Genomic DNA, 19,438 nt, shown 5'->3' with positions numbered 1-19,438 from the left:
GTCAGAAACTGAATGCTGTAGAAACTCATATTGAGAAAATTAGTAGATATCAAGATACCTTAGGTTCATTACTAGAGGAGAGTCTGGTCTGGGAACATTTATAGTTCCCTCCTCAAACAGACTGTGTAATGTACTGCAGAGTATGTTGCATAGTGACAGACAACAACTGCACTCTGTAGTTTTGAAACATGAAAAGAAACAGGCAAAGAGGACACAGTAAGGGCCAGCAGCAGGTTTGAAGCAGCACCTCATCCCTACCTATGTACTCCCTGAAGAAACTTAGCTATAGTGTAAGGTGTCTGTCTCTTTCATGTTGCATTAATGTTTTTTGGGTTACTTTGTAATAATTTTATTAAAAAAAGGATTGGTGTTGCAGTTCATGAGTAGACATTATATTCTTGGAATTTTGATTGTAAATTATGCAGGTAGTGGGTGATGGCAGACATTCTGTTTTTGTTATCATTTACCATATATATATATATATATATATATATATATATATATATATATATATATATATATATATATATATATATATATATATATATATATATATATATATTTAATTTTTTTCCACAGGTGAAGTTTGGCGGCTACACAAACTGGTATTGTGTGCATCCAGCAGTCATTTTGAGAAGTTACTTGGTGCACTTCCTCCTGGCAACTCTCCAATAGTTGTATTGGATGGTCCTCATCCTCAAGATGTTGCTTCTTTAATCCACTTCATTTATCATGGGGAAGTAAATGTTGATCAAGAAAACCTTGCATCCCTTCTCAGAACAGCTGAAAGCCTCAAGATTAAAGGTCTAGCAGAAGTTTCATCAGTAACCAGTGGTGGTGATCACAAAAGTCATAGTGAAGATGAGTGTCTAAGGCAACACAACAGAGGCAGATCAAGGGTTGACAACTGCCATTCTACTCCAATATACAGTCTTTGTGGTGAATATTCAACAGGAATGTATGGCTTTATTCCACAGCCTCTATCTCCTCATAACCAAGTAGCTGATCCCTTAGAACGAGATCCATCTCCTCTAAATCTTTCCTTCAATGGTACTTTAAAAAATATTCACGATGAAACTCCTCAGGAGAGACAAGAGAGACGAAATCGACTTGATGACCTTCTGTATGCTGCTACTGAGCGTAGCAAAAAGGAAGAGAGAAGAGAGGCTCGTCGGGAGGCACGTGAGGCAGCTCTTCGTGAGGCTGCAGCAGTTCGGGAGTCCTCAGTTATTCTTTCAAATGACCAGGCTGTCATTCCTCCTGCAAAGCGTGCCAGGATGGGTGATATTCCTCGACCCTCAAGTCATCCTGCCCATCCAGCTTTCCACATTCCTTTGGTAAATTTGACTATTCCTTCCAGTGCTTCAGCATCAGTCATTGCAACTCAGAATCTTTCTACTCAAACCTCCTGTCCTCCACAAAATTCTCCTCATGAAAATGCATCTGTAGTTGTCCAAAATACAAATATCCAACTGGAACAACTTGAAAGACAAGATACTGAGGAAACTTTGGAAAAATCTCCATGTAAAAGTGAAAAAGCTGAAGAACCTAGGTGAGATTTTTTTTAAATTTTAGTAATTTTTTTTTTTTTTTAAGATTTTAGAAGTTAACCACCATGAGTTTCATAAGAGATCACATTAGATGATGTCCCTTTATTGCTTCCAACAAACCTGCATGATCTTTGGTCCCACTATATTGGATTTAAATGAAATTATATATTTTTACAATTTATATCTTGACACTGTCTATGAAAAACAAAGTTCTCTACCTGAATCAAAATAAATGAAATATATAAGAAAGATATGAAACACTTTAGTAAGTATCTATTTCAAAGGGCAAAAGTAAAAAAAATTACGAAAGTTATTAAATGGACTTGCACGGTTCCAGAAACTAAATAAAAAAATTCAAAACTTGGCACATAATACACATTTGAAATATTCAATACTTGAGTGAACATTTAATAAATCTGTTAAACCACTGTCTCCATGATATGCAGAGTTTCATATGAAGACATGACACATGCATAATATTTAGAATTTTTGTACTGAAATTCAAAGACTCCAGTAAACAAATAAATTAATTGTAAAACATGAAGGCATGGCACATATATAATATTTCTCATAATAATGAAATATAGAGACACCTTTCTATATCAGTGCCTTAATATGAAATATTAAGACATGACACATGATTAGAATTTTCATAGCATTGAAATGTAAAGCAACTTATTTCAGTAGATAACTAAAACCACAGTACACACTGCTCTACAAACTAAATATGAATTGTGAACACATTTTGAATTTTCCTAATACTAAAATGATAAATTTATTCCATGAATGATATATATCAGTCTATATTTTACATTGCCGCACCACCACTCTGTCAAACCCCCATGAGCCCTGCACCACACAGCCTTGCTACATGTGAATGAGAGAGATCAATTTTATATTGATATCTCACCTTCCCTAATGTCAGTATTTAGTTATGGTCTTTGAAGGTAATTCTTTGGTAATCATATCCCTCTTAGCCATTAAGTGAACTGTAAGTACCTATCTATTTATATTTTGATATTCAGTCTAGGTTTTATTGATTAATAGTATCTTTTTATGAAAATTTCAGTGACATAAATACCATTGAGGAAACTGCTCTGAACAGTGATGAGAGTGATACTCAAAGTGCCCCTGAGACTCCCAGTGAGGCTGCTACTGTCTCAGTTCCCCAAGTTGCAGCTCCCTCGACCACTACAACTGCTACACAAGTGTGTACCTCCTATGGGGTTGATGGTGTAAGCCAGACATCATCTATATCCATAGCTGTCTCAAATACCCACCTCAGTTCCACAAACAGTACTGTTAATACTCCTCCATCAGAGCAAAATGAGGAGAAGGTTACACCATATTATCACAGTATCTTGCAGCAGGTTGCAGAAGGAAATGCAAGTGGAGAAACTGTATCTTCAAATGCTCAGAGAGTCACCATCAACATGAGAACATTTAAGGTGTGTAAAGTTTATTGAAGTTTCATAATGAAAAGTAAATTTAGTAAGCAGCAAAGATGCATTAGGTAGCCACTAGTGATAATACTGTATTTACAACCAATGTGAGGTTACTTTAGTGATGTATAAACAGAAATATAGCATCTGACCAGTCATCCTGTACAGGTTGACATCTCCACATGGGAAGTTAATTTTATATCCATTCTTGGTTGCAGTTTCTGTTGGAATTGTTTTTATTTACAGAAGTAGTAAGCAAGCCATAACTTTTACTAATAAATGCTTATCTATGAGCAAATGAGTACAGATTATTGAAAAAAATCCCATCTGATTTGAATGCATGTATTACACTCCTTTCACAATGTCTGTTTTTTTACTATGTTCATGCATCTCCAGTGCTTGCCCAATGCCATGGATAATTTCATGCACAAAGTTCTATTTGACATTGGTCAAATCTCACATAGACGATGTTGTGTAGTTCTGGTCTTTATATTACAGGAAAAATGTAGGCATGTTACAGTCATTGCAGAAGAGAATGACTGAAAATATACAAAGAATACAAAACATTCCTTATAAGGAGAGATTAACACAAATTTACAGTCATTAGAGGGACATGGATCTGGAAGGATCTGATAGTTATTTAAGTGGTATTAGGCATATAATATAAACAGAATCTTAATGGTAAGTAATCAGAATAGAACTATAGGAATAGGGACTTCAAACTTGATAAAAAATCTGAAAGAGAGGAAATAATTTGCCTTTCAAATAGTGATACTGGAACATACTCAGTAGTAAGATTGTTAGTGCTGAGTCAGTAGAGAATGTTAAAAGATTAGTTAAATTTATGGATAAGGATAATTGGATATAGTAAGGTATGGTTCATATAGGGACTGCCATGCATGAGCTTGCAGTATTGTTGTAGCTTTCTTTGTATTATGTTATGTGATGTGAAAGTTCCTGTGAGATTTTTAGAGAAAGACAGTCTAGTATTTTCTGTGTAGAGGAGGGAATAGTTGAATATCATTGGAGAAGGTATAGTTGTCTGGAAGGTTGTTGAGTGGATAGATGATTGAATTGAGCTATTGAGGCAGTGAACATATTGTTTGCCCTGCCCCTTTAGGAAATTGTATAAAAATCAGAAGTTAAGCATTCTGTGGCTTTTCTTTATGTAGCTGCTTAATTTTATTACTAACTTTATTAGAAAAACCCTCAAGACCCATAAAATGCAGCTGAGAGGAATTCTCCATTTTACTATATGTACCATTATAGAGCATTCTGGGATCTAAAATCAGTACAAATTTATTTCCTTTCTCATTTCACTTTGTGACCAAATGGATAAAATTAAAGTTGAAAATAAAGAAAAGTATATCATTGAATATTTCATGTCAAGGGAAATAGACCATCTTTTGTTTACAAGTGAATCAAACTCTTTGATTTTTAGCATGCTTGTATTAGATATAACCAACTATCCCCATTTAGCATTGGACTTTCCCTGACACCAACATGTAGGAGGAGGCAGTAGGCACCTGCCAAAATGATAATTACTCCCAGTGAGATCTAAAGCAGTGGATCAGGGGCAGTGCAGTGAACCTGTCATTAAACCCATCTGTGACCTCACAGAATGTTTCCCTTTGTTTCTCACAACACAAGATGGCAGTCACAGTCTGCCCTCTAAAGACAACTTTCTTCCTTTACACAAAACTACAAGGACCTAATTACACACACACCCTTCACTCAAAATTAAAAATTATCATGGCAACTCCTACACCAGCCTTGGATACCCCATCTGGGGAAGGGACCACAGATGTCCCCAGCTCTGACTGCTCTTCTGGTATCAACCCTAAGTGTCTTGACACCCCCCTCAACTTTTCTTCATAAACTTCTGCAACATTTGTAGCCTTAGATCTAATTTTTAATCTGTAGAACACCACCTCTCCTCTACTAAACCTTATCTTCTTTTCCTCATTGAAACACAGGTGTCTGAGGCAACTGACAATATCCCCTTTTATATTCCCTCCTACTTTCTCTATCCTCATTTTCAATCCAAAGCTGGATGCTGGGTTTATGTGCGCAACAACTTAACCTGCTCTCATGTCCAACCTCTTGAATCTTACAAGTTTTCCACCATCTGGCTATGACTACAGAGTCACTCTCAAACAAAATTTATCTGTGCTGTATACCTCTCACCTAACTCCTCTGACTATAAGAAATCCTTTGACTACTTAACTTCCAAAGTAGAGCACATTCTGACTCTCTTCCCCTTTGCGGAGATCCCCATTCTTGGAGACTTAAATGTTCGCTACCAGCTTTGGCTTTCCTCTCCCTTCACTGACCATCCTGGTGAACTAGCCTTCAACTTTGCTATCCTCCACAACCTAGAGCAACTGGTGCAACACCCTACTCATATTCCTGACTGTCTTAGAGATACGCCCACCATTCTTGACTTTTTCTTAACCTCTAATCTTTCTGCTTATGCTGTTACCCTCTCTTCTCCGTTGAAGTCCTCTGATCACAATCTCGTATCTGTATCTTGTCCTATTGCTCCAATCTCTCCTCAAGATCCCCCTAAGCAGAGGTGTCTCTGGTGTTTTGCCTCTGCTACTTGGGGGGACCTGAGGAGGTATTTTGCTTGGATTGACTACTTTTGCCATATCAGAGACCCATCTCTGTGTGCTAAGTGCGTAACAGAGGTGATAGTGTCTGGCATGGAGGCATACATTCCTCATTCTTTTTCTTGACCTAAACCTTCCAAACCTTGGTTTAACAAAGCCTGCTCTTGTGCTCTACATGATAGAGAGGTGGCCCACAAGAGGTACTTGAGCCTTCCATCACCAGAATCTCATGCACTTTATATTTCTGCCCAGAACCATGCCAAATCTGTTCTCCAGCTAGCCAAAAACTCTCTTATTAATAGAAAGTGTCAAAATCTTTCAAGATCTAACTCCACTCATGATTTCTGGCACCTAGCCAAAAACATCTCCAATAACTTTGCTTCTTCTTTCCCTCCTTTATTTCAACCAGATGGCACCACTGCTATCACTTCTATCTCTAAAGTTCAAACCTTTGCTAAAAATTCTACCATCGATGATTCAGGGCTTGTTCCTCCCTCTCCTCCATCCTCTGGCTACATCATGCTACTTGCCTTTGCTGGCCTTGGCCTAAACACTCAGAAGGCTTACGGGCCTGATGGTGTTCCTCCTGTTGTTCTGAAACTGTGCCTCCATGTTTGCACCTTGCCTAGTCAAACTCTTTTAACTTTGTCCGTCAACATCTACCTTTCCTTCTTGCTTGAAGTTTGCCTACATACAGCCTGTTCCTAAAAAGGGTGACCATTCTAATCCCTCAAACTACCATCCTATTGCTTTAATTTCCAGCCTATCTAAAGTTTTTAATCTTTCCTCATCAGGAAGATTCTTAAATATCTATCACTTCACAACCTTCTATCTAATCACCAGTATGGATTCCATCAAGGCTGCTCTACTGGTGACCTGGCTTTCCTTACTGAGTCTTGGTCTTTAGGAATTTTGGTGAAACTTTTGCCATTGCCTTAGACATATCAAAAGCTTTTGATAGAGTCTGGCACAAAGCTTTAATTTCCAAACTACCCTTCTATGGCTTCTATCCTTCTCTCTGTAACTTCATCTCAAGTTTCCTTTCTGACCATTCTATTGCTGCTGTGGTAGACGGTTACTGTTCTTCTCCTAAATCTATTAACAGTGGTGTTCCTCAGGGTTCTGTCCTGTCACTCACTCTCTTCCTATTATTCATCATTGACCTAAACCAAACTTCTTGTCCTATCCACTCCAATGCTGATGATACCACCCTGCACTTTTCAACATCTTTTCGTAGACATGCAACCCTTCAGAAAAGTAAACAGTTCACGCAGGGAAGCCACAGAATGCCTGACTTCTGGTCTCTAAAATTTCCGATTGGGGCAGACCATACTTGGTATTGTTCAATGACTCAAAAACTCAATTCCTCCATCTATCAACTCGACAAATCCTTCCAGACAACTATCCCCTCTTCTTCAACGACACGCAACTGTCCCCCTCTTCTACATTGAATATCCTCAGTTTTTCCTTTTCTTATAATCTAAACTGGAAACTTCACATCTCATCTCAAGCTAAAAACAACTTCCATGAAGTTAGGTGTTCTGAGACATCTCCGCCAGTTTTTCTCACCTGCACAGCTGCTAACTCTGTACAAGGGCCTTCCTTATCCATCCATGTATGGAGTATGCTTCACATATATGGGGGTTCCACTCATACCACTCTTTTAGACAGGGTGGAATCAAAAGCTTTTCATCTCATCAATTACTCTCCTCTAACTGACTGTCTTCAGCCTCTTTCTCATCGCTGCAGTGTTGCATCTCTTGCTCTCTTCTACCGCTATTTTCATGCTAACTTCTTCTGATCTTGCTAAGTGCATGCCTCCCCTCCTCCCACGGCCTTGCTGCACAAGACTTTCTTCTTCCCCTCACTCCTATTCTGTGTACTCCTCTAATGCAAGAGCTAACCAATGTTCTCAATCATTCATCCCATTTTATGGTAAACTCTGGAACTCCCTGCCTGCTTCTGTATTTCCACCTTCCTATGACTTGAACTTCCTGAAGAGAGAGGTTTCAAGACACTTATCCTTCAATTTTTGACCACTGCATTTGACCCTATTTGGTGACCAGCATCTCACTGGGCTTTTTTTTTTATTGGATTTTTTTTGCCCTTGGCTGGTGCCCCTCCTACATAAAAAGAAAAAAAAAGGCACATGATTTAAGGTAAAATATCACAGAACAGAATTAACACTTGAACTAACTGTCTCCTTTCTAACACCACATATCACAAGTATTCTCTATTGCTTTAAGCATGTATTCCTTTGTTGTAAATCATGTCCTTACAGTCAGTGTTCCAAAAGCACAGGACATGGCAGCTCGCTGTACTTAACACCAAGGTCTGGCATAGTGCCAGTGAATATGGGGTAACTGCTCACAAGACTCCAGCACACAGTGCCTTTGGTGGTAATGACATGCTTGGGTACATGAGATACACATTTATTCTCCAAGCACAGGGTACAGTACAGGACACAGTTGCACTGCATAATTACAAGGCATGGTTAACACTCAAACATCTCTCACACTAGCTCTCAGACACAGCATGCACAATCTCACTGCCAACTGACTTACTCACCCCTGCTGTGGCCTCAAGGCATGGCACTTTGGTTTCCTATGCACACCAAAAAGTTGGAGGGGGAGCAAACAGATACATGCACACACATACACCTATGCAGCCACATGCATCATTATATGAAGCTTAATTACACTAAATTACACAAATACATTATATTCACTCATATCATTCTTTTAGACAGGGTTGAATCAACAGCTTTTCATCTGATCAGGTCCTCTCCTCTAACTGGATGTCTTTAGCCTCTGTCTCATTGCTGCAGTGTAGCATCTCTTGCTATCTTCTATGCTATTTTCACACTAACCCCTCTTCTGATCATGCTAACTGCATGCCTCCCCTCCTCTCATGGCCTTGCTGCACAAGACTTTCTTCTCTCTCACCCCTATTCCATCCACCTTTCTAATGCAAGAGTTAACCAGTATCCTCAATCATTCATCCTTTTCTCTGGTAAACTCTGGAACTCCCTTCCTGCATCTGTATTTCCTCTTTCTTATGACTTGGACTCTTTCAAGGAGGAGTTTTCAAGACATCTATCCTTTGTTATTTGATCATTCTATGTGATATCACTTTGTGAACTGGCACTTGATTGGGCCTTTTCTTTTTTTCCTTGGCCAGTAACCCTCTTACATAAAAAAAAAAAAAAAATACATATATATCTGCTTTGTAAGATCTTATATAACCAACTATCAATATTTACCCTGAAAGACCAAGGTTATTTGCAGGGCCAGTGCTAGGAATTGTGGGGCCCAGTTAGAAAACTGATGGCAGGTCCCCTACTCTACAAAAGTAAAAATTTATGTACATTTATATTTTGTGTAGTATGCTCGTCTTTAACCAAAATAATATAGTATGCATAATAAATTAATAATGTGAGGAATAATAATTTCTCATTCTTCATTTCACGTTTTCAGTAGTGGTTTATTCCTTAGAATACAGAAAAGGCTTCAAGTGGTAACTCTGTCTCCGTTGGTGTGGGGCCCCATAAGGTGTGGGGCCTAATTTGATAAAATTGGTCAAATAGTCTTAAAACTGGTCCTGGTTATTTGAGGCAAGATAAACGACAGCAATACAGAATGAATATTTCTTAGTCTGTGAACCCCTTTACACTGCTCATTTCACATATTCACAATGGTTTTAAACACTCACCTGTTTTTAAATATATAATCACATATTCTTATCAATCCTAGGTTACTTTCTAATATCTGTAAAGAAATTTTACATAAAGCAAAATTAGACAATATTAGAGACATCATCCAAGATGATATCTCTAATTCGATAATAGTATCCATTAGAATTGGAGAAACCTAGTCAACCTTCTTCTGGTGTTAGATCATGACAGTTCACTGTGAACTGGTTCAAGGTCTGAATTTCAAGGTCTGGGATTTCAGGAACTGAAAATCTAACTGAAAATGGATCTGCTTAAATGGAAGAGGCTATGAGTTGGATCAGGATAGATTACCAAATTCTGTTGAATCTGGCTGAAAGTGGGTGGTATACAAAATGGAACATTCTGAATCTGGGGTAACACAAATCAGAAGTTGATCTCCATAAGTGGAAGAGGCTATGTTGCTCCATGTTTGCCAGATAAATTTTGCAATCTACCCAGCACTCCCAATGATATTCAAGCCTTGACAACATTCTTTCAAAAGAATAACTCCTAAGTATGTAACAAAATTTATATGAGAATTGTGCACAATGATTTTGGTGTTCAGTTACAATTTTACTCATATATGGATGCTGTTAATATATTGTTAACATACTTCATTTTTCTTTTCAAAGTGTACTCTTATCCACAATAACTTTCATTAATCTTCTTTTACAGGTACAACTTAATTCCTTTGCAATCCTTTGTAAACTTAATTTAACTTACAGTAAAATTGTTATCTACATAAGTTCCATGCACTTGAAAAATGTTTGTTTTCATTATTTACAAAGGCTTAAATATGAAAATGACTAGTCATATAGGAGAAAAAATAAGGTCTTCTGCACTAAAATTCAGATTCTGAAAAAAAAAGCTGGAAGTTAAGTGATGACTAGTATTATTGTTATAAGAGAAGAACATACAAGTATTGTAAGTATGTTATACTTCAGTGTACACAGAATTATTTCATATACTGATCATTCAACAGGAGGAATGGAGAAGGCAGCTGCTAGTTGACTATGACACACGAACTAACATGAGCATTTGCATGCTTTGTTTCACCACCTTCAAGTCTTATGATGGACCCAGGAAAAATACTTATGTTAAACATGCTAAGCGTTTCCATCCATCTTTAGAAGAATATTCTGAACAAGAACGGGACCTCATCATCAATATGTATGAAAAGTACCACAAGTATGATGTAGATATGCAAAAAGAGGTGAACAAGTCTTACAGGTTAGTAATGTGCGATGGTAGTTTGAAAAAGTAAGTTGGAACCAAGTTTTAAAAATTAATGAATAAACATAAAATGGAAGCTTAATAAATTTTATTGATTTAATTTATAGGAATTTTCTTTTTGATTTTAAAAAATTACAAAAAAATATCATAGTTTTCTAAGAGATTCTGTGTTACATTGGTTAGCCCTTGTGATCAGTGGTAGAGTGCAAATAGCTTTCCGAAGTGGAAAGTTATTTGTAATATGTATTAGTGTCATTGTTTTATATGTCCAACATCTGGACCTTATCCTTATACATATTTCTTTTGTCTTTGTGTGTGTGTGTGTATTTACCTAGTTGTATTTACCTAGTTGTAATTTACAGGGTCTGAACTATGCTTGTGTGGTCCTATCTCCATATCTACTCTTGTCCAGTTTTTCCTTGAAGTTGTGCACACTCGTTGCTGATCCTGCATCCTCACTGAGCTTGTTCCAAACTTCTAGATTTCTCTGTGTGAAACTATATTTCTTTATTTTACTCAAGCATCATCCTTTTCTTATTTTTATTTTTTTTACTGTATCCTTGTGTGCAACTGGTATTTCCTACTTCTCTTAAGAGGAGTTTCTCATTATCTAGTTCTTCCAATCTATTCCACAATTTATAGATTAGTATTAAATCCCTCCTTTCTCTTCTTTGTTCCAATGTTGGCAGATTAATTTCCTTTAACCTGTCTTCACATGTTAATTCTTCCAGTTCTGGAACCATCTTCATTGCCATCCTTTGTATCCTTTCTAGTTTTTTTGACATGTTTCTTCACTGATTCAGCATATTCCAACTTTGATATAATCATAGTGGTAATTATCTGTCTCATCATATCTTTATCCATGTAGTGGAATACTTTTCCAATATTTCTCACCATTTTATATGTATCTCTGAATATCTTTTCAATATACTTCTCTGATTGTTGACTACCCAGTATTATCACTCCCAAAGCTTTCTCCTTGTACTTTTATTATTTCTTTATTTCCCATTTTATATGTCCATTTTGGTCTCTTTTAACTTTTTCCTATTTTCATTACATGACACTTTTTCACATTCAATTCCATCTCCCATTTCTTACTCCAGTGTCAGATTTTATTCAAATTGTCTTGTACAGTTTCACAGTCTTTGTTGTTTCTTATAATTCTTTGTAATTTTGCATCATCTGCAAACAAACTCATGTAACTCTTTACTCCTTCAGGCATATAATTTATGTAGATCAGGAAAAGTATTGGTGCCAGCACTGATCCTTGTGGTATTCCACTATCTACTTTTCTCCATTTCAGTTTTACATCTTTTACTACCTTTCTCATTTCTCTTCCCCTTTAGGTAACTTTCCATCCAATTTATTATTTTTCCATTTAATCCTCTTATATTTTCTAGCTTCCATAATAACCTGTTATGGGAAACTTTGTCAAAAGTTTTCTCAGGTCTAAATACACACAATCTACCCATCTATCCCTCTCCTGTGTTATATCAGTTATTCTTGAATAAAAGCTCATCAGATTGGTTACACATGATCACTTTTGTCTAAAGCCATACTGTTTTTCTGTTATTATATTATGTCTTTCTAAAAATTCTGTCCACTGCTTCTTTTATCACTTTTTCACAGATCTTACATACTATGCTGGTCATTGATATTGCTCTGTAGTTTAGTGGTTCTTCTTTCTTTCCACTTTTATAAATTGGTACCATGTCTGCTCTCTTCCATTCCTTAGGCACTCACTCTTTCAGTTGATTATTGATATTATGTCATATACTGGTTCAATTAATTATTTCCTGCACTCTTTTAGAATGAAACCTGATACCCCATCTGATCCTGTTACTTTTCTCTCTTCCAGTTTCCAGTTTCTCCATCATTTTATAAACTTCTTTAATTACTATAATTTCCCACATTTGTTTTTTGTCTTCTCATCTTGTGGTTCTTTAAATTCTGATTCTTCTGTGAAAACTTGCTGAAACTTTTATTTAAGCAATTCACTCATGTCTTTGGGGTTTTCATATGTTTCATTTCCATTCTTCAATCTTTCTAGTTTTTTTTGTTTAGTTTAATTTTTCCATTCATGAATCTGTAGAACAGTTTTAGTTCATCCTTGCACTTTTCAACTATATCCTTTTCATATCCTTTCTCTTCCTCTCTCCTTATTTTCACATGTTTATTTCTTGGCATCTTAAAGTCTTTTTAACTTTTTTGGTTTTGATTTCTTTTCATTGTAATCTATGCTTTGTCTCTTTTTTTTTTTGCACTTGCACATCTTGCATTGAACCACACCTGTTTTCCATTTTCTTTAGATTTGTATAATGGGACATATTTATTCACACCTGTCCCATATATTTCCATAAAAATGTCATACTTATCTTGCACATCATTTTACTCTTTTCAGATTTTCCCAGTCTTATTTCTTAATAAAATTTATGAAGATCATCTATATTCACTTTTCCATAGTTTCTCCTGTTTTCTTTGTATGATTCATCCTCTTCACTGACATCATTATTGATCTCTATTTCTATGATTACATGATCACTTTTTCCCATGGGGCATATGTATCTTAATTCTTTAGTTATGTCAGTGCATTTCGTTAGTATTAGGTCTTGTCTTGCTGGTTCATTATCTTCCCTATATCTTGTATTTTCAGTCACCCATTGCATCATTGTGTTTTCCATAGTCAACTTCAGAAATCTTTCTCCCCATGCAGTCTTGTTTCCTCCTGCTTCAAATGTTTCCCAATTTACTTCTTTGCAATTGAAGTCACCAACCAATAATACTTTTTTATTACTTTTGATTAATTCACTCAGACACTGAATGGTATCTTCTGTTATTTTCTCATATCCTTCCTTGCTCCAAGAATTTGTTTTGAGTGGTACATAGGTTGTTATTACTGTCAGTCTTTCTCCATTATTATTCTCCAAGTTAACACTCATTATTTCTGCTTTTCCTTCTCCATATTTTTCTATTTTTGTCTTCACCTCTTTTGTTGTCATGATCATTACACCTCCCCCTCCTTTACCAATCTTGTCTCTTCTCCATATATTATAGTTATTGTTAATGACTATCAGGTTTTATTCTTTTAGCTTTGTCTCTGTTAAACACACCACCTTTGGATGCTTTTCTTTTAAATAGTCTTGTAATTCCAGTTTTCTGTGTATCAATCCATCTATGTTGTTATACATCACATATAGTCCTTCATTTTTACTATTTTTAAAAAAAATTTTATTTCCATTTATTTCTTTACCTTTATATATAATTTCTTTACTGTCTTCAAAACTCAAAAAAAAAAATCTTGTTCCTGAATAATTTTTCTCTTTAGTCTCTTCGTACATTTCTTTGATTTTTTTTCAGTTATTCATTTCTGTTCTTCTTAATGTATATATCTTTGCAATCTTCTACTTTTCTTAGTTTGGATGTTAGTATCTCTTCTACTGCTTATTATGATTTTAGTTTTATTTTCATAGATCTTGTTTTGCCTTCCAGGATAAGGTCTCAATCTAACAACTTTTCCATTTCTTCCATGAATTTAGTGTTATCTTTATCATTTAGTTTCTTCAACAAATCCTTCACTGTTTTTGTTTCTTTTTAACTCTTTTCAGTTTGTATGTTATATTTTTTCGTTATTCCATAAACTATAACACTTCTTATCTGCTGCATCTCTTACTAAATTTTCATTGTTCTTCAACAACTTTACCCCTTCCTTTTTTAGATTTTCATTTTTTTTTTTTGTTTCAGTTCCTTTTCAATTATTTTGTTGGGCTACATTTGCTTTTTTCATTTTTGATTTTCCAGCCTTTCGCTTCATGCATGGCTTCCTCTGTCACCCTCTTCTCACCTTTCATTAACTCTGCTTTCAAATCTTTATTTTATTTCATTACTTTCTCCATGTTGTTTTGCAATTCCTCATTTTTTTTTAAATATTTTCTTGTTCTTTTACTCTCATCCCTTCCAGTTCTGATTTCAGCTGGAAAATTTCTCCATCTTTTCCTAATTTCCTTTCCAGCTTATCCTGAAGGGATTTTACCACTTCCATCATTATTTTCATCTGCTGTTCTGCATTACTTTCCACTTTTCTTAATCTCATTTTCAAAAACCCTATCTCACTTTTATTTTGATCTTTGTCACTAAAGCCATCAAAGCTCACTTCACCCCTTGGTGAAATTGGTTCTGGAATTGCATAGGCCATCAACAGTACTCACTGTTTCCTCATCTACAGGACCACACTCACTCACTCATACCCTACAGACCACATTCCTAGGCCCTCCTGGTGATGCTGTCCTCTTCCAGGTCCAGTTAATGGTGTGAATTCCCCATAAAATCAGCTCTTTAGTGGGAGTGTAGTGTCTGTTGTTGTTGACTTGATCTTCATGTGTGTGTGTGTGTGTGTGTGTGTGTTTGTGTCTATATATATATATATATATATATATATATATATATATATATATATATATATATATATATATATATATATATATATATATATATATATATATGCACATGCTTATGAACATATTTTTAATAGTTATGTGGTATTGCAGAGCTGCAAATGCCATAGTAGCCTTGGGTAAGAAGGGAGCCAAGCATTCTGATACAAGCACTGAAGCAGCATGTGCCAATGACCTTAACCTCAAGATTACAGCTGAGGGAGATGGGCATGATGAAAGTAAAGAAACTTCTGAAGCATCAAGTCAAAAAGAAGAAGAATCCTTATGTGTCTCAGGTATACTTACAATCACTCTTTATTTTTTAAATTTAATATCCATTACTTGCATAGTACATTCATTGCATATGATCACCTTTTCCTCTTATATTTTGTTAATTTCTCCAAGAATACAATTAGCAAGAGAGAGAGAGAGAGAGAGAGAGAGAGAGAGAGAGAGAGAGAGAGAGAGAGAGAGAGAGAGAGAGAGAGTGCATAGGAAGAACAAATATTATGAGACCTATTGGTATAGGGGTATCTGTTTATCTATTTACTACTACAAGTTGACCAATACTTGGGCACCTTAGAATTATCTCAAATTATCTATTTTCCCTGATTAATCAGGGTTTATCCCATGACACCTCCCAATATGTCTAAAAAGGTTTAGTTTGCCTGGTGAGCCAAAAAATATTTTCTTTTAGTAAAAAAGAAACAACCACTGTACTACTGTAAATGTAAATTAATAAAAAAATATCATGAAACAAGAAATAAGCCGGGTGAGCTTGTTGATGTACATATTGTGTTGTTCCTTCCTTGTTTGCTGATTGTTTTTCTTCACAGACTTTACACATTAAAATGCCATGGTGCTTCTGAAATCTCTGCAACCACCACCTCAGTATACTTAGTGATGTTCTTAGCCAAACTTTATGAAACACCTGAACTTGTTTCATCAGCATCATGTCCACACCATCATTCCTTCAATGTTGAAACCACTGCATCATTATTTTATTGTAATGGCTCCCAAATTGGGGGCCATATGGCAGAATGTAGGGGCCCATAATATGAGGCTATGTACAAATAAAACCAAACAAGTTTACCTGGTAGGTAGCCAGTGGAGGAAACTTACATTTCATTTCAGAATTATAAAGTTATCAGATTGGTATGATTCAAAGATCGGATCATTTTGTTTGGGATTAATACACTCTCTCAATCCTGTGGATTTTTTTTTTTATTACTGAAATAAGTTTTTACAAAAATGCAGTTTTTAATTACTCTAAGTATGGAATTTTTGTATGTGTTATATTACTCCTTTAGTACCATTTCAACAATTATACGTGATTCAGCCAAGGCAAAATACAAGTTTCTTTAATAATAGTTAACATAAGAAAATAACCAAAGAAATCAATAAAAGTACAGGATTTGTTAATGGTTTTTATATGGGACTGTAAGACAGTCACTGTAGTCATGGGGTTATGACCGAGGAGAGGCAGGGGGCCATAGACAAGGGTCATGCATTAAAAGTGGGTAATGACCAGAATAAGTTTGGGAACCACTGGTCTTTCATTATCTCTACTCTTTCAATCTTTCATTTTTCATCACACATCTGTTTTGTTAAATCACTGTCTGCAAAAAACAGTGGTGATGCACAGGACATGGCGAAGGTTATGAACAATAGTTTCAGACTGATCTTTAATGTGGAAGGGGAGTTTGATGCTGGAAGGGACAAGTTGGTGAGGAATATACTAAGTACGGTCCAAGTCAGTTATGAAGAAATACTTAGGATGATGGAAGAACTTGAAGTAAATAAAGCAACTGTTCCAGATGGAATATGAAACTGGATATTGAAGGAATGTAAAGAACAACTGGCTGATAAAATTCACAGTCTAGTGGTGACATCACTATCACAGGGAAGAGTACCAAAAGACTGGAAGAGAGCAAATATTACATCAATATACAAAGGAGGAAATAAGGAAAATCCACTAAATTATATACCAGTGTCCTTTGACCAGTGTTGTAGGAAAATTATATGAAAGAACAATTAAGGAAAGATGGATGGAACACTTAGAAAGAGATAAAATTTTGGTAAATTGTCAATTTGGATTTAGGAGGGGAAGATCATGCTCCATGAACTTATTGTCCTTTTATTCAAGGGTAGTCGATATTGTACAGGAGAGAGATGTATGGGTGGATGGTGTCTACTTAGACTTGAAGAAGGTATTTGACAAAGTACTGCACCGAAGATTGCTATGGAAGATAAAAAATTATGGAAAAATTGAAGGAAGACTGCTGGAGTGGATGGAGGATTATCTGGATGAAGTGACTGTATGGTACTGCAAGATGATTTAAATAAGATAAATAGATGGAGTAAATCTTGGCAAATGGATTGCAATTTAAGTAAATGTAAAGTAATGGATTTTGGTAAAAGTAAGAAAAGAATACAATATCATTATGAGATGGTAGGAGTGAAGTTAAAGAAGTTAGAAAAGGAAGTGGATTTGGAAGTAACAGTTACTGAAAATTTGACTTTGGACAGACACATTGATAAAATTATTGGAGAGACGATGAATTTGTTAAAAAGAGTAAGAATGACGTTCTCATATTTGGATAAAAAAAATTAAAAAGTTGTTGATTTCCATGATAAGACCAAGATTGGAATATGCAGCAGTGGTGTGGTCTCCTCATATAAAGAGGAATATTATAAAATTAGAAAGAGTACAAAGAGCAGTCACTAAGATGGTTCCAGAGTTGAGTAAATTGACCTATGAAGAGAGATTAAGAATGTTGGAAATTCTTACCCTTGAAAACAGGGGAGAGAGAGAGAGAGAGAGGGAGAGAGAGAGAGAGAGAGAGAGAGAGAGAGATTTAATAAACATCTATAGAATGATAAATGGTATGAAAAATGTGGATAAAGGTTTTATAAATTTAGACTCACAGAGTACAAGAAGTTGAAGAAAGTTAACTGTAGAAGAGACATTAAGAAGTATAGTTTTCCTCACAGAATGTGAACAAGTGGAATTAACTCAGTGAAAATGTAAATGCTGAAACTGTCAGTGCTTTTAAGACCAAACTAGATAGATAGAGAGACAGGATACTACGAGATTACTCCCCTCCCATAAACCACAACAAGGTAAATACAATTAGGTAAATACATACGCATATTGCCAGGCTTTTTGAATGGCCTGGCAGTGGTGCAGAATCACACCCAGCATTGAAATTACTACCAGGTTTACTTGCTCCATTTCTGTCCAAATATAATTTATGGATGGAGCAATAATAATTTGTCAATGTAAGTCCAGATATTGATGATAAGTAAAATCTATGAATATAAAACATGGTGGAAGGACTTTCATGCTTGCACTTAGAACATGTTTTGGTGCTCTGTTATCATTCATTATTCTTGTTTTCTTGCTCCATTTCCATCCTAATATATTCCACAGACAACAAAGCAGTGGTAACTTGCTGCTCCATTTCCATCTTAACATATTCCACAGACAACAGAGCAGTGGTAACTTGCCAAGATAATTCTGTATAGATGATATTATGTAGAATATAAAAAAAATGTAGTAGATGTTTTTGATCCCCTCTTCTCACTCTAGTTTGCATGTAATAAACTGTCTTCTGGAAGCAATTTTAATGTATGTGAAAAATTTGCATTACAGCAGCTACAACTGTAGTGCAATCTGTGGCCACACATAGTGAACTAATTACATGGCAGTGGCATGTGTAAAAGATATAGAATATAGCCAGCTGAAAATATGCTGGATTAAATTATGCTGGAGTATCAAAGGTCAACCTGTTCTGGTAGTAAACCACATGTGGGAGAAGATGCCATTTGTTAGACATTACAGAAATTTTTAATGTCGTGATGTTAACAGAACATCAGAAGATTAAAAAATGCCACAGCATCATTATTACTGAAGTAATTCTTGTGTTAAACTATGTATTCTGTTTATTTATGTTATATATTCATTGATTAACAAATGAAAGCTCACCAATGCCTCAGCAGCTAATGATGAGCTTGTAGCTCATCATTGTTACTGAATCACCATTCTGCTAGGACTGTAACAGTTTAGTACATGGAGGTGATACCACACTTGTAGCTGGTAAATGTGATGAATTTGACTCCCAGCACAAAAATACTGTAGAATGCTGAAGCTGATCTTGTAGCTATGCTTCTCACTTGGAGTATAAAATTACTTTTATATCAAATAAATAAAGTAGCTTGAATTAGTTCTATAGATGATGCCCCTGTCTATCATAACAAGGGATTATAATTGCTTCAGCCATGTGGATAGGTGTTGTTACAGCAAGAACATCTGGCCAATCTTAATGTAATATTATAGAATAATTATCTTGTAGCTAATCTTTTTACAATAATACTTTAGGTCTTATTTAATCCTGTTCTTCATAGATGATTTTAAGAAAAATTAATGCCTTTAGGTTTGTATTCATATTGACTGATG

The 19,438-nt window shown here is 35.6% G+C and overlaps 1 protein-coding gene across 4 annotated transcripts in view; it reads left to right on the top strand.

Annotated features, from left to right (window-relative positions):
* The window catches only part of LOC135111672 (uncharacterized), a 69,801-nt gene that overhangs the window by 37,412 nt on the left and 12,951 nt on the right, over positions 1-19,438 (top strand). For all 4 annotated transcript variants that reach the window (XM_064025232.1, XM_064025252.1, XM_064025243.1 and 1 more), the window contains 4 exons: positions 580-1,552; positions 2,620-2,998; positions 10,299-10,546; positions 15,094-15,275. In XM_064025232.1, coding sequence (XP_063881302.1) covers positions 580-1,552; positions 2,620-2,998; positions 10,299-10,546; positions 15,094-15,275 — 1,782 coding nt within the window. The remainder of the gene's footprint in view (positions 1-579; positions 1,553-2,619; positions 2,999-10,298; positions 10,547-15,093; positions 15,276-19,438) is intronic.

The sequence above is a fragment of the Scylla paramamosain genome, chromosome 2 (genome assembly GCF_035594125.1).
Source record: "Scylla paramamosain isolate STU-SP2022 chromosome 2, ASM3559412v1, whole genome shotgun sequence".
In the NCBI taxonomy this organism is placed as follows: Eukaryota; Metazoa; Arthropoda; class Malacostraca; order Decapoda; family Portunidae; genus Scylla; species Scylla paramamosain.
The sequence above is the reverse complement of the archived record's forward strand: the minus strand, read 5'-3'. Positions and strand labels throughout refer to the sequence as shown.